Source organism: Alligator sinensis, unplaced genomic scaffold (genome assembly GCF_000455745.1).
Source record: "Alligator sinensis unplaced genomic scaffold, ASM45574v1 scaffold337_1, whole genome shotgun sequence".
Taxonomy (NCBI): Eukaryota; Metazoa; Chordata; order Crocodylia; family Alligatoridae; genus Alligator; species Alligator sinensis.
In genome coordinates, this window is record NW_005841927.1 from 1,719,767 (window position 1) to 1,735,253 (window position 15,487).

At 49.2% G+C, this 15,487-nt stretch overlaps 1 protein-coding gene across 1 annotated transcript in view; it reads left to right on the top strand.

Annotated features, from left to right (window-relative positions):
- Positions 1-15,487, top strand: part of RUNX3 (runt related transcription factor 3) — a 53,419-nt gene that overhangs the window by 3,273 nt on the left and 34,659 nt on the right. Inside the window, exon 2 of the mRNA XM_006019383.3 lies at positions 3,635-3,739. Coding sequence (XP_006019445.3) covers positions 3,635-3,739 — 105 coding nt within the window. The remainder of the gene's footprint in view (positions 1-3,634; positions 3,740-15,487) is intronic.

Sequence of the window (15,487 nt, forward strand, 5' to 3'; positions counted from 1 at the left end):
AAGGCGGCGGGTTTTCTTTTGGTCGTTATCTGGATTTTTTGAAGTTGAATGCAGAGAACTTAGAGCCATTTGCCAAACTGAGGGGGGTAGGAAGTGGCAGAGCTGGAAGTACAATCCCAGATTTTTATTTCTCAAGCCTTCATTTGAGGCATCAGGCTAGGCTGATAATCTGAAAAATATTATGCTTATATTTGTGTTGCGCCTCATTAAAAATAATTTTCCTGGAAAATTTCTGTTCTCCACTCTGAGCTGCAGACAAACAAATGTTATTCCCTATATTTGAACTTGTTCCTTGAATAATTCTTTTAATAATTCCTGATCTGTAAAGGGCTTAACTGAGAGTGCTTCCCAACTGGACATTCTCGCTATGCTGGTTATTTTTAATTGGATGCAGAACTCGTATCGTTGATTTTTGTCTCCCAGTCTGGAGGAATGCAACTCTTAAATACGGGTTGTCAGTACAAATCCTTGTATTTATGACTTAAAAATTTACTCTTATGTGGAAAATCAGTGCAAGGCATATGTACCGTTTAAGTCTTACTTTGAGGCCCAAATACAGTTTTGCCACAATTTTTTTTCCCCAGACATGTGAATTTCATCTTTTCATTTTTTTGTCAGTACCCACTTCAAATCAGTCATTTCCACAATAATCTTGCAAGGAAACTAATTTGCTAGAGTAATTATGGGATGTCCTATTTGGAGAAAATCCATCTTTTTTCATTTAATTTTTTGTAGGAATAAATAACTTAATTTTAACATTCGCTTTTGTCCCTGGTCAGGGGACTTCGAGCTCTCGGGTGGGTGATCACGGAAACCTGAACATGATGATAAATACGGATTGGTGCAGACAAATGTTTTGTTGCTCAGAGATTTGATAACATCCGTGCCTGGAGTGGCACTATGGGAGAAGCAGGATACCTTCAGAAGGGCCAGATCCAAAAGGGGTTTTACCTGCCCAACTCCTACTGAAGTGCCTAAACTCCCATTGAAATCCCCAAATGACCTAGTCCTCAGTGACTTAGAAACCTAGGTGACTTTTGGGGCTTGTCTCTCTCTGTCACCAGATGCTTCTTGAAAATCCCACACATCCTGCATGCTCTGTGATGGTTGATAATATGGTTTTGGTCTTATACACCCACCTGTCCAACTTGTTGATAGAGATTTCTGTTCCAGGAAGATACTAAAACTTGCTGTGTTGCACATCGCTGTCTCAAGATGCTAAATGGTCGCAATAGCTCTTCGTGGCTGTAGTCAAGGGGAAAGCTACAGGTTCCTAATGTAAACAGTCCTGAAAGCTGGCAAGAATAGGATCCATTATAAAATGGCATTGTTAAATCCTGCATGTTGGCTAGACAGCGAGTCTGGTGATAATATCAATGAACCTCCACTAGTGATGGGCGCAGTCCATTCATGAAGGTCAGCAGTGATGCAGTGACTGGAGCACAGGGCCAGGGATCAGGGCTGTGTTTCAACCCCGGAGAGGATCGAGTGGTCTAGGAGTTGGAGTATAGTGCTAGGAGATCTTGGGTTCTGCTCCGAGCTCCCAGAGGGAGGTATGATCTAGCGCAGCAGGGGCCAACCTTTTTGGCAGGTGTGCCGCAAATTTACTCCACGCTCTCTCATCGTGCTGCTTGGATCCCCTTTCCCTACCTGCTCTCTGCTCCCTCCCCTGTGCTCCCTGCTGAATCCGAGGCTCTACTTTCTGCCCTATCTGCCGCTGCCCCCATGTGCCCTACATGCAGTCTGCCTGCACCACTTCCGCAACAGCCTGGCCACCCCTGGTTGTGGGGTTAGAAAGCAGACGGAGGGCAAGATTCTTGGAGGTAGGTCTTCAGCTGGGGTAGACTATTGTGGTTGTGTCCATTCACATCAGCTGAGGAGCTGCCCTTCGGGTTCTGTTGTTGGGACTAGAAGGAAGCACTGTGTCCTGGTGAGAATAGTGGTATATATGGGCATTTGGAGAGCTGATTTCCACTCCTGTCTCTGCTGCTGAGTCACCATGTGGTCTTGGGCAAGTCACATAGCTTCTCTGTGCCTCTGCTTCCCTATCTGTAAGATGGCGAGAACAGTGGCACACACCTCCACAAAGCATTTTCATTCTGTGGTTGAAGATGTGCTGCATTAGTGCAAAGCACTATCACAATACTGATGAGAACAGGGAATTTTCTCAAGCCATTTCAGGAAGGTATCCCTCTCTTACAGACAGAGCGCTGTTAACTTGAACAAGGTGATTTAAAACCCCACCCTAGTGCTAATGATATAAAGCTTTTTTCTTATCAGACGGTGTCCTGATACAGTATTTTCATTCCTGCCTCCCAGTACCGTACGGTGCTGCTTAGGCAAGTGAGGAAATGGGTCAGAGCCCATCGTCTGAATAAGGCAGCAGAGAGACCGTCAACCTCTTGCTGTTCTGCTTTTGCCTTTGCAAAACCGAAAGTGGTGGTGGTCTGGATCCTGCTTTCTTTTTATATTTACCTCCAAAGTCTGGGGTACTTCAGGGACAAGATTCAGCTGTCTCCAGAAATACATAGCGAAGAACACCAATAACATAAGGAGCAGAGGGTGGAGAACAGCTGGAAACAAGGACTTTTTCTGATGATAAAGTCCAATAATGGCTTTACCAGTCAAGTACGTACAAACGAGGAGCAGTCCCGTTGCAGTCAGCAAAACCACATATACCGTACATGGTGGGAATTGCTCCTTTCGGTAGCCGGTGCTTGCAGGATCAGGGCTTCACTTTCTCCTTTCTCTTTTGCATTTCGCTTTATTATTTTTGCATGTGTGTCTGCTGGTGTCCATCTGCCTGTCTGCACTGCAGTTATTGCTGTGACAGCACTATGGTGTAGGCACACCTGAGCGAGCTAGTGTGGGTACAGATAGCCGGCTAGTTGCAGTGCACAGGGATCAGTAGGGGCCAGGCTGCTGAACTCTGCGTTATCGTGGTCAGACTGCTATCCGTACCTGAGTTAGCTTGGATTTGACTGCACTATGCTACAGTCACAGCGGTGACTACAGGAAGGACGTGCCCAGGTTGCCTTTCCCATCAGTCACAAACGTACTCTTGCAGAGAAGCTCATGCAAGCACTCATTAGGACTGAAGAAGTGCTACTAGACTAGCGGTTGCAGAATCAGGCCCTTGGGGACCAGGGGTTGGGAAGTGAAGAGATCCAGTGGGAAGCCAGCTTAAAGCACTGAGTGTAGAGGGAGGGGAGAGCTTCTCCGCACGAGGAGCAAGGGAGCTGTTTGAGGTGCAGGGGGGTGTTGGTGGGGAGACGGCTACAGCCGTTGTACTGTGTCAGGACAGGCTCAGCCGTTCACACTGAAGTAATCCCAGTCCTCTTCTCGTTACAATTAGCAGGAACTTTGCTACTGGCCCCTTCTCTGCCAGCATCAAGTGATGCCTCATAAATCGCAGCACACACAAATGTATCTCACATGCTCCCTTACTTTCTTTTGTGCAGTTATTTTAGTGGCTTTCCAAAAACTTACTAAATTTGAGCCTGATCTTGCTTCTACTGGTGTCGGTGCCAAAGCTCCCAGCGGTAACAGTGCGTGACTCAAGGCCTATCTACCTGCTCAAGAAATGAACTTACATATATTTTCTCTCCTCTTTTCCCCCCAACCCTCCCCTTAGGGAAAAGCTTTACGCTGACCATCACCGTGTTCACAAACCCCACGCAAGTTGCCACCTATCACCGAGCTATTAAAGTGACTGTGGATGGACCCCGGGAACCAAGAAGTAAGTTATGTATTTTATTTGGAACTGGCCAGTAGCAGAGCATGGGCCCAGCAAAGCTGACCTTACCGCGTGTGCTCCCCTGCCAATGCACAGCTGCTGTGGGGGGTGTCATGAAGAAGTGGCTTTTTTATTGTGATACGTCTGTGTTAATTCTCTGACGCTGGCATGTTTTTAGAGCGCTTGTAACACCGTGTGATTTGCAGTGTGTACGGGGTTTCTTGGAAACACTGTGTGTGATGTGCCCACACCGTGTGTGTGTTGAATGCTGCTTGTGTCTGCCCTTCTCTTTGCTCGCTCCCGCAGTGCTAGTAACACGATCGCTGCAGTCTGGTTTTGCTCTTCCATCCCAGATGGCACTTAGGAAAATGCCATTGGCTTAAAAAAAGCAGCATTGGTTCAAACCCTGAGGTGTGCAGAGCACCTGCAGATCTGATTGAAGCCAGTGGCTCTCAGCACTTCTCAGGAGTTGGCCTCATTATAAAGAAGCCCATTTCCTTAGCTGGGGTTTCTTAGATTATTAAAATGAAAAGGGACTTACAAGTCGAGTTTCCTCCGCTCTGTTCAGTTCTTCTTTTTGCATGTCTCTCACTGCAGCCTGTGGTACGGTCTTGAAGCCAGTAGTTACCCTCTTTAGTTTGTAGTTAGTTTTGCTTTCAGGTTCTCAGTGCTGCTGCTGCGTGCGGCTGGCAAGCGCTGCAAAGGGGGATGGTCTACAACTGCAGCTGGAGGATAGAAAGTTCTCGGGCTTTGTTTTGACCTATCGCTTGCACAGAGCTGAGCCGATGGCATCTCTCAAGTGGATGTGGCTGCCCCAGTTTGGGATCCACATAGTTTGGGCCTTAAAATTTTGCCTGGCTGCCTCCCTGACTGTTGGCACGCTCGGGTAGGCAGGTGGCAGAATGATTGCATTGTGGTGGTACTGAGGATCTCTGGACAGAGCTCCTTCGTGCTAGGTGCTGTACAGACACCGTACGTGTTTGCTTCTCTCGTGTTAACGGATGAAGCCGTTTTCCTGCTTCTTAGGAACGTGGGGCTGCCTTATACTGTCTGCTTGGTATTTCACTGAAGTCCTTTGCTCAAGTCTTCCTCTCCTTTAGTGTAGATCACTCAGTGCTACCCCCATGGACCATAAAGCAGTTTGTTCACTCTACTAAAGCTGTTGGTGTCCAAAATGAAAGGGAAATGCTCTGAGCCTTCTAAATATGCTTTAAAATATTTTCTGTTGTGGCTGTTGTTATGCCATCTGCTCGGCTTGAAGGAAGGCCAGGCAGGCACATGGTGTAACAAGCTGCTGAGATCCATGCAGCTTGGTTTTGTGTGGTCTAGTTTATCTTCAATTCTTTTTTATTTTATTTTGGAGACAAGGACTGAGGTGCTTACTGTTACCCCCTAGCCAGTTTGATGTAGGATTTATTTGGAAAAATAAACACCGAAGTGATGCAATTTAAAACTTTTTAAAAAGCAACAAATACCATAATTATTCCTATTGCAATACTCCCCTAACTGAAACTGGGCGCCCATGGTGCTAGGCACTGTAAGTATACCCCAAAACACAAGCCCAGCCTCACAATCACGTCACCTAAAGAGACCCAGCAGCCCAAAGTGGGGATGGAAGCAGGTCCAAATTAGCCAAGTGCCGGCCCAGTCACGCGGTGAGTTAGTCGGGACTAGAAGCCAGGTCTCCTGATGTTCACTTTTAAAGCGCTCTGCAGTTGCACACTTCTGTCAGGGCACAGCTATAGAGCGCTTGCAAGGGGCTGATTGCACAACAAATGTACTATTTCCTTGCTGTATAATCCAAGGCCTGAATACGTATCAGTGCAACACAGCCCCACTTGCTGTAGAACCCAGGGGCTTTTTATCACCGTCTCTGGGACTGAGAGGGACTTTTTCCAGAGAGATTTGTTCAGAGTTTGTCAACCAGGAAGGTCATAAGCGTGCTCTCAGTTTGGCTGAAGAGGCTTGGGGTCTGTTTCGAGGCGTGATGGAAATCTGTTCTGTAGAAGTGCTTTTTGTATATGTTGTACCTCATTGTCCTTCAGTCTGTACTGAACCAGAAATAAAAGTGCCTCTTCATGCACACGCGCACACACGCACGAAATGGTGAGGAAGTATTGCATGTAAAACGACACAGTCAGTCATGAAACCAGATGTGGTTTTCACAGCTAACCCACCACTGGGCAGCTCCCAGTACCAGAGCCCTGTTATACGCTGCGTGTGATCAGCTGCTAGAGCTCATGGCCACAGGGGAACCATTGAGTTAAATCCTGTAGCCGGTTGGTTGGTAAAAGGGGCTGGATAAAGTCACTGCCAATAAACACATTTGGCTCCGCACGGTGTGACCACACCTCCCGATTCATGTCAGGAGCTCGTTTCTGCAGGGCGATGACGGTTCTCCCCTTCATCTGCAGCCCTGCATGATTGGCAAGATGCTTTGTGCTGTCTGTTCTCTTGCAGCGGCAGGCAGGCAGTGCTAGAGGCAGGATATAGCACTTGGTGGGGATTGGGTTGATCTGGTTTGACAGGAAAAGCATCCTTAGTATGGAAAGAAGCAGCCATTTGTAACAGGGTCCTGGGAAAGCCGTGGGCATCATCTTCTCAAATGCAGAGAAATTCCCCAAGCAAATGTTCTTCTAGGTGTTCAAACAGAGGCACGCTCTGTCTGCACGCACCACCCCCTTGTGTCTGGTCCTCCTCTACCCCCTTCGCCAAGCCTTTGGAGCAGAGAGCTTTTTCCTGGGATTTGCTTACTTCAGGTCTGTCCTTCAGCGAGCTTTTTAACTCACGATGAGCCTAAATCGTAACTGCAGACCATGACCTCCCTGGATTTGAAGGGGAGGGGTTAGGAATTTGAGCCTGAACCCTAGAGCAGGTCAGTCTGGAGCCCTGCACTGCATCCCACTGACCTTTGTGGCTTGGATCGGGCTGCTGCAGTGCAGCTGGCATGCTGTGGTGGGAGTGCGATAGCTGGGGCCCGTGTTGGCTCTTAACCAGATTAAATCCCATATGTGATGCGAGCAGAAGTTTCAGGGCAGCGTATTGAATCACTGGCAGGCCTGTCTTCAAGGGACCTCAGCCTGAGCCCCGGCTTTGCGCCCGCAGTCGGTGGCAGGCACAAGCAGTGGTAGAACGTAGCAGCTGATCTAAGGAGCGCCCGCCGAGCGGTTGGGGTGAGGCGTCACTGGTGGCGTCACGAGGTTTTGGTGGTGTCTGTTGCTTTCACCCGCAATCAGTCACAAGAGCGGCCGTGGGAGAGCGGGAGAGGCTGGGCTTTGAAAATGTGGACACGGAGCGACCCTGGCAGGGAACGTTGCTGCTCGTGTCGGAGTTCTTTCGCTGACACCCCAGACCAGACTGCCTGCAGTTAGAGGAATCTCCCTCTGCAATGCCTCGGTTCTGCCTCCAAATCTTTATTTTGCTAAAACTCTTCATGGCTTGGATCTGGGAGGGAAAAAAAGAAGAAAAAAAATCATTTTTCATGTTGACACCTTCGGTTCTAAACAAATTGCACTTGTAGTGCCAAGTGTTGACATGCTTGTACAAACAGGAAGTAATAAAATATTTGAACTTCCTGTGGAATTTCCTTTTTTTTTTTCTTTGCAGCTCTTTATTTAGCGAGAACCCAACTGAGACAAGCTGCAGGCCTTGTGCGGCGCCCGTAATAACGTCCACAGCTGCTTGCACAAGAGGCTGCAGGAGGCACAGCACTGGAGAAGTGCTTGTCTGAAGCCCTATAGCAGCAGCAGCAGGCCTTGAGCAAATGGGTGCACATATGCCACCTTCCCCATCCCCTCGCCTTGCCCACAACCCTTCTCCTCCTGCTCTGCCGTGGATGCAGATGACTTTTTTTTATCTGCTCTCCTCCCACTTGCACTGGTGATGCCAGACCATCTCCTATCCCCCTCGTGGCCATTTTCATCTTCCCTTGCTTTCCACCCGAACCTCTCCAACTCCACTGACGACCCCCCCCCTCCGCCCCCCCCGCTCAGTTCAAAGCTGCTTTCATCACTCTCATTTTAAAGCCCCCGCTCTCAACCGTACTTGCCTCTCCACACTGTGCCCCTTTATCCCTCCACGTGGTGCCCCCCTTTCTGTTTCGTTCCCTTACAATTGCTGCTGGGGCTTCTCCTCTCCAGCTTCCTCTAGGGATCCCTCCCGCCCAGGTTCTGGCCATTGGCCTGAGAGGTCTTTAATGAGCTCTTCCTCACCAGATCTTGGACCCAGTGCTCCATCCTTGTCTTCCTCGAGCCGTCAGCGCAGTCAGCTGTTCTTGTCTTCTTGACACCTCCTCCTGTCTTAGCCTCCGTGTCATTTTTGAAGGAATATCTTCAAGGTTTCAAACCACCAGCCAAACGTTTCAAGAAGTTGGGAGAGGTGGGTTGTGTTAGGGCTGGCTCACAGAGAGGACAGCGAACAAGGCTGGAGTGAGTTGGACCCACTTCCCAGTGCCCCAGCTCCCTTCTGCAGCCACGGTCAAACATCTGTGGGTGAGCTCCTCGCTGAGAGTTGAGCGAACCTGGTCTCGCTACATGCAGGGCCTCGTGAGTGCAAATTTGATCTTCCCTTGGATGAAACAGTGTAATTTAAGTCTCTCTGTCTCTTTTCCCTTATTGTCTTAGAGCAGGGGTGGGCAAAATGCGGCCCGCTAGGCCACTCTATCCAGTTTGTGGGGCTCCTAAAAAATTTAGAAAATGAATACTAATCTGCCCCTGGCTGCCTGTCATGTGGCCCTTGATGGCTTGCCAAAACTCAGTAAGTAGCCCGCTGCCCAAAATAATTGCCCGCTCATGTCTTAGAGTGATGTTACACCCTTGAGTGCCAATTCAGCCAGGCACAGAGTAAAGCAAGCCTGGCTCCTTCAGTCGTACTCCAGCTGAGCTGGAGGTTTCAGATGCTGCAGTGAAACGTAGCCCTTGGCTGAGGCATTAAACACATCGGGTGTTATTGCTGGTACCTCTGGAGCCGCCTTGAAGTCACTACAACTACATGGAGAAAGCTGAAGGCCAGATAGCCTCAGAAGTCTGTTATCTCATTAAGAATAATCATGGCCCTTTTGCAGAGACAGGCTGAGCTAAGAGCAGCAAGCACATGGGTCCAGCCCTGGCAGGCGACTTCAGTAGGGCTGTGCGGATGTGGGCAGGAATTGAACCCACGGGCAGTGACTGACTGGCCAAGGCTGCACAGCAAACCAGCGTGGGAGCAGGACTAGAACCGGCAGGCTCCTGTCTTCCACCCTCAAATCTGTGGTTGTTCCTCGTATTATACTGGGATTGCAGTCTCTTTGGAGCAGGGGCCAGCATTGTTTTGTACAATACCTAGAATGTCGGGGTCCTGGTCCATGAGCAGGCTCCTAGGTGGTGCCCTAATCTAATGCAAATAATCAATAATCATTGATTAACTGATTGAACCCAGAACTCTGGATTGAGCCCCAGTGAGTGCCTTGATCACAAGATCACCCTTCCTCTCAAAGCAAGGAGCCCTAGTGAAGAAAACCTGAGGAAGTTTGACTCCTTCCTCCCAGAAAAAGGAACTTGAAGAGGGACAAAGCCGTTCCACAGGGGTTGCTCCAGCGAGGGGGAAATGAAATGCAGCCAGCGCCTGCGAGATCTGATCGCTGCTCGGAGGAGCTGGAGTGGGAAACTTTCAAAGCCTTCCGCATTCACAGTATCAGGGCTCAGACTGCTCCAAGCATGAAGTCTGTTTCCAATGTTTACAGTTACACTTGGGAGACCTGATTAACGGAGAGCTTTCGCCGCCAGCAAAAGAACAACGTAGACAGGCAAGCAGGCTACTGTTCTGGGACCTGAAGAAAATGAAGAGCCATCCCTCCTGCCATACCGAATGAGGCTGGGTAGCCCCGATGTCACTTTAATGTAGGAAATAGGTTTCTTTTCTTTCCATGGTTCACCTTCCCATTACTGATGCATTAGGATTAAAAACATAAATTATTCAACATAAAAAAAAAATGTAAATCATTACATTTAAATCTTTCCCCTGACACTCCCAGGGTTTCCAGTAGATCTGTCACACGGTCGACCTGCTCCAGTCGTATGCACGTGCTGCCTGTACTGCACATGTCGCATTGCTGTTAATAACTGCATCTGCTGAGAATGAAGCATTTTCTCACAGTCTTGTCCTCTTGCTTGAAACAATTTTTTCCTTTTCAAAGGACTATATTCATTATTACTTAATGAATGAACTAATATTGTGCTCCGGATCCCTGTCCACTGAAACTGCTGGCAGACATGAGTGCTCACTAGTTATGAATGAGTAAGCGCATCATGATTTCTGTTTGCGTAAGCGGGGTCTGACTTTGTGCCAGTCTTTTGCAGCTTCCACGGATGTCACATGCACTTGTCATACATAGCGCAGCAACTCTTACCAGCAGATTCTGAGGGTCCAAAAGTTAAATTCTTACATTTTAAAAGAAAAGTGTAAATCTTTTTAGCGCAGACTTCAGCTCTTGTAGAATAATCTTTCCCCCAGTGCCCCCAGGTCTGGGAACAGAGTACTGCTTTGTGGCCATGGGCTGTGTCTGCTGCTGACCTGTATGCGTGATGGCTGGGGTCTGTTGTATAGACACACCTTTAAAATGTTCCTCTTCTACTGTATTGGCTGCTTCCTCTGAAATGAATAACCCTCCAAACCTGCGAGCAGCCGTTGTGTCGTGGGCTGGGGTACAGTCAGCTCTCACTAGCCGAGTGGGGCTAAGTTTAGTCGGTTCTTGGGTAGAAGACATCCAAGGCAAACCCACGAGGGGTTGGAAGTGAGACTATGTTGAGTTTCTTTCCTGGTGTCCAGTCCTGGTACTAGTCTGTTGTTAACAAGTGTTGAGTTGCCTTTTACATGGGATGTGAGCAAGGTCCAAACCCCTTGAGGCCATCACAGACTCCCCCAACACAGGTCAAGGGCAAGTTTTATCACTGGTACCTGTAGTCTGCTTCCATGTCATTCCTCTCAAAGTGTCAGCTGAAAATGCCCTTCTTTATTTTCTGCCTGAAACAACTGTGTTGGGGTTGGTCGTACTGGTAGATGCCCACAACGCGCACACAGGATTAATTGGGATGGGTATAACTCTTCCGGTGGGAGATGTGGGATGGGAATTGCTACATGATAAATGGTAGTGCTGATCCACCTTGGGCTTCCTCCCCTGTCCCCTACCCAGTAATACGCCTGTGCTGGGTCTACTTCTTGTTTTCCAAACCTCTGAGAAGCTTCCAGCAAGCTCCGCTATTAGTTTTGCACAAACTTTCTTAAATTATTTTCCTCCTTTCCTTGCAAATGTGGAACTCTCTTTCCCCCTCAGATTATGCTGATCTGACGTGCAGAGCAAGAAACAGTCCTGGCCCAGTGAGATCCAAATTCATGCAAACCGTCAGGACTAGAAATGGGAGCCCCCTCCCCTGATAGACCGTAACATCTGGATGTATCCCTGACAGATGGCAGTGTGTTGGCAAAGTGAGCAACCGCTGCCAGTTCTCCAGGGTGGCTCCAAATTTCCCGGAGTCCCTTAGCTGTGAGTTTCATCTCCAGTTTGGAAAATAATATCCTGAATCTTTACAAGCCAGGCAAAGCAGCTGCTCCCCGTTCACCATGGCAGGCGTCTCAGCCAGCTGAGGAAGGCTCCAGGCAGCATCGTGCTGAAACGCCACATTGGTCCATGTGCGCTAATGAGCCTGCCTGCTGCATCGTCCTGGTGGTCACCCCCATCCTTCCAGTCCTGGCTGGATTACTTCCAGCTCTGGAGGTCCATAGCAAGCCCCATTTCTGTGGATCGTCCTGGGTTTGGGTTCCCACACGTTGGTTGCTCTACACATCGGGTGTGAACACGCAGCCCAGTTTGCTGAGAAGCTATTTTCAGAAGTCTGTAAAAGGTATTAATCTCATCTTCCTTCCACGGTCTTTTTGTTTTCAAGGGAGCAAAGTACTGGAGCTTGGGTCAGACTATGGGACTTTGAGGCCTATCCTGCTGACCCTGTACGGCAGCTGGATTCGGTGGGTCATTTTGGCTCTGACTCGGGGATGTAGAAGACCAGGAGGAAGTCCGAGAAAGGGGGCAGTTTGGGGGAGTGAGGAAATCATCTTTTATGCTTGTAAATACAGCTGTGTTTGGGCTGGTTACTTCACTGCTGGTTTATATTGGGGTGAGTGTGGAGAGCCTGGCATGGCACTACGGGGACGGGTCACACAGCACCACGCTAGTGCTAGGCAGTGTTCACGGGCCCCCGCGGATACGTGCAGGAGAAGGATAAAGGTTTTCACAGCCATCACTTGGTGTGGCACACAACTCACTTGTGGCTTTTCTGTCCAGCTCAAACTGAGGCCAAGAAAAACCTCCATACTCTACCACGCCGTCCTGCATCGTATCTAGTAGGGCAGGCACGCCTCGTTTACAGCTCCCCACGCCCTCGGTACCTTATCGTATCTATCTGGTTCTTGGACCACACCCATTACCATGGGATGCCAGCGCTTCACCGGTGTTTCTAGCCATTCTTGTGCAGCTAGGGAAAAGGTCTAGCCTGATGCCAGCAGAGACTCAGAAGCCGGTGTAAAGGTCTTTTAAAAGACGGATGCAAATCTTTAGAAAGATGCATGCGAGGAGCTTGCTCGTTAAAATATGTGAAGGCACCGTTTCACTTTTTCTAACTGATGTTTCTGTCTGGACTCCGTAGAACGGTGAACCTCCAATATCTGCAACACCCCCACAACCCTCCTGCAGCTTTCTGAGGTTTGGTCACGGAAAGGAGGAATAAGAGGTTTGGGGGGCAGGGGCCAGACAGGTGTAGAGTTGTGCACGCTTGATTGGGAAGAGCCTTGGTGTACCTGAAAGGGTGTGCGAAGATCATTACAGGCTTCAGTGCACAATTACACGCGCCGTGTCGTATAGAAAGTTGTTGAGCGACAGGGTCTGTAGGGCTTTGGGAAGGTTTGTGTCCTGCCTCGTTTCAGACTACTCTGTGAGTAAAGATCATTACTTGGTATTGACTTGAGTGGAGCAAGGCTGGCTTACAGCAGCTGAGGATCTGGCCTACAGAAATAAAGGGAAAAGTTTGGGACCAGGACAGGTCCTCTATGAAGGAAATGAGGACCTATCTCCACCTGACTTGGTAGCTCCTTAGACACAGGTGTTGCTCTGATAGTGGTGCACCTCGCTATCAGCTGGATGCATCCTGTCTCTGTTCTGTAGGAGCCCACCCAAAACCTACTGGTTTCCTACCACAGCGCGCACACGGCTTAGTGGAAGACTTGGGACAGATTTTCAGTGAAGCCCGGTCCTTTCCAGGCAGGTTCTTGGATCACACCCGTGGTAGTGGTAGCTAATTGAAGCTGTGAAAATTACAGGCATTTTCTCTGTGCAAGATTAACCCTAGCGCTTTGCTGCCCTAAGCCAGGGCTGTACCAGGAAGCCCCTGGAGCGTCTTTGGGTCTCCAGGTCAGTGATCTGTCCCGAGAACATGAACATCGCAGAGCGTCCTCCCTCTGCCTCTCTTTTAAGCAAAGGTGTTATTAATCCGGTCTAGAGCGAGTGCAACTTTAAAAGCCCCCTGGCTCCCCCTCTCTGTCCCCAGTTCGGCATGCATTAGTCTTCCCGCAAATCATTCCAGTGCTTCGGAAATCCCAAAACAAGATTCACTCTATTGTTTTCTCCAGCCCTTTGCTTTCCACGTCTGAGTTGGGCACCGAGTCGCCCCGTGTGCTCTCCCGTTTCGGTGGGCTTTGCATCAGGCTCTGCCACCCTCTTTCAGCCCGCATTTGATTTTTTCTTCAACTTTTGCTGACATTGGGAGAGTAAGCATGCCGCACCCCGCCACGTAGCTCTGGTCACGGACCTCTGGGGATTTCCAAAAGGGCTAGTTGCTTTTGGAGCCAGACTTCATGTTAAATTGCTTCTTAGGGAGATTTTTCAAAAAACTGAGATGCATCAAGGCATGCAAACTTGATCCCTTGACCAGTTTGATGTCTTCTTCATGGCTTAAATGCCATAACACACATGAAGTTACTCATTTAATAAATTGTAGGGTTGGTGATTTTCTTGCTAACTTCATTTTTCCCCCCTTCTCCTGAAGAAACAACAGCAATTATCGAGTCTGGCCAAATTTCTGACTCCTCAGTAATTACTAGTTACAAAGAGCATCTCTTTAGGGCTTCCTTTATTTGCACGGTTAATAAGAAAGAAAGAAATGTTTCAGTTCCCTCCAAGAAATATGACTGCATGGAGGTCAAACAATTAAAGTAAATGGTGCATAAATTCACTAATCACATGCCAGCCCCTTCAGTAAGCTGCACTTCGCTGAGTGGCATGTACCAGGCGTCTGGAGAGACGACAGCCTCCGAGCTACGCGCAGGAGGCAGAAGCCATTTCGGAGCGGGGCAGAACTCGTGGCATGTTTAGGAAGCAGGTGAAGCGTGGGTCAGCTCATCGGAGATTGTTCGGTGCTGCTTTCCACCACCGCCGACTGAGCTCCTCACAGTCGCACGTGGGTTGAGTCTTGCAATAACCCCAGGAGGCAGAGAGAAGTCATGAGCTGCATCTCTCCCCATGTTTAGAGCGAGAGGAACGGGAAGGCTTTAACTGCCTTGCGTAGACACACACCTTGTGTGTGGCAAGGCTGGAACCTGAACCCAGGTCTTCCGAGTTAACCCAGGGACCACCTCTCCAGTCATGTGGTAGCAGTGCTAATTAAGGTCACGTGCATGTGCATTTTTTAACTCCTTTGATGCAAAGTCAGACTGACTAGACCAGATCCTTCCCTTGTGAATCCACGTATCGACAGTGGGCCAAATAGCTGATGTAAATGAAGGTAGCGCTATGAAAGGTGGTGACTGCTTTGTTTCGGGTGACTGCTCGAGCACCCGCGCCGCTCTTGCCGCAGCATGAAAATGAACCAAGTCAGACACAAAATCAGGTCACCGCCAGTGGCCGGGATGATGAGAGTTTTACTTACCCATCGGGCCAAGTAGGCAAATGAGTGGTATTTTTGGAAGGCTGATTGAAGGGTATTTTTGCCGTGTTGACGTGCGTTGCAGAAACATTTGCATAAATCCACAAGACACTTCCTCCAAAAGGAAGAGGGATTCATTTAAACAGTAATAAGATCATTATACAGAGCAACTTTTGGATTAGACAGGAAACCAAGAGATCTCTGTGGTCTCCTGACTCAATGGAGGGGTAAATGCGTAAAACGTACTAGCATGTGATCTCCAGGCGGAGTCTAGGTTACCTAATGGTCCTGTCTGGGCTGAGGGTCTAGCAATCTCTGAATGGGCCATGCGTGCGTCACGCGTGTATCCGCGCTCTAACCGCTGTGAAGAGCGGGACATTTGGGTTTCCTCAGGCTTGGACAGTGGTGTGGGTTATAAGAGAGTCTCACAAAGATCTGCGCAGCGGCTGGGGGAGCGCCGCTGGCTTGGGAAGGGCTCGGTCTGCGTTCAGCACGCGCTGCGCTGCGCCTGGTTTTGCCAACGCCTTCTTTCCGGTTTGTGGCACTTAGTGAAAGCCCGAAGGCCGGACAAGTGCCGCTGTCGTGGTTTTGGGAGCAGCGTGGTGTTCAACCACTAGATGTCTCTCCGTGCTGTTCGGACTTCCACGCAGGGGCTCGTTTCTGGTGAGCAAAGCTGGAACTCGAGCTGCGTGGAAGAAGCCTGGTTTCTCGTGGAGGTCCATTTCCTGTAATAAATGCCCCTTGTTTAAGGGGGCTGGGATCCCCTGCCTCATATCACGTGCAAGCTGTCCAGCCTCGCTCTTCC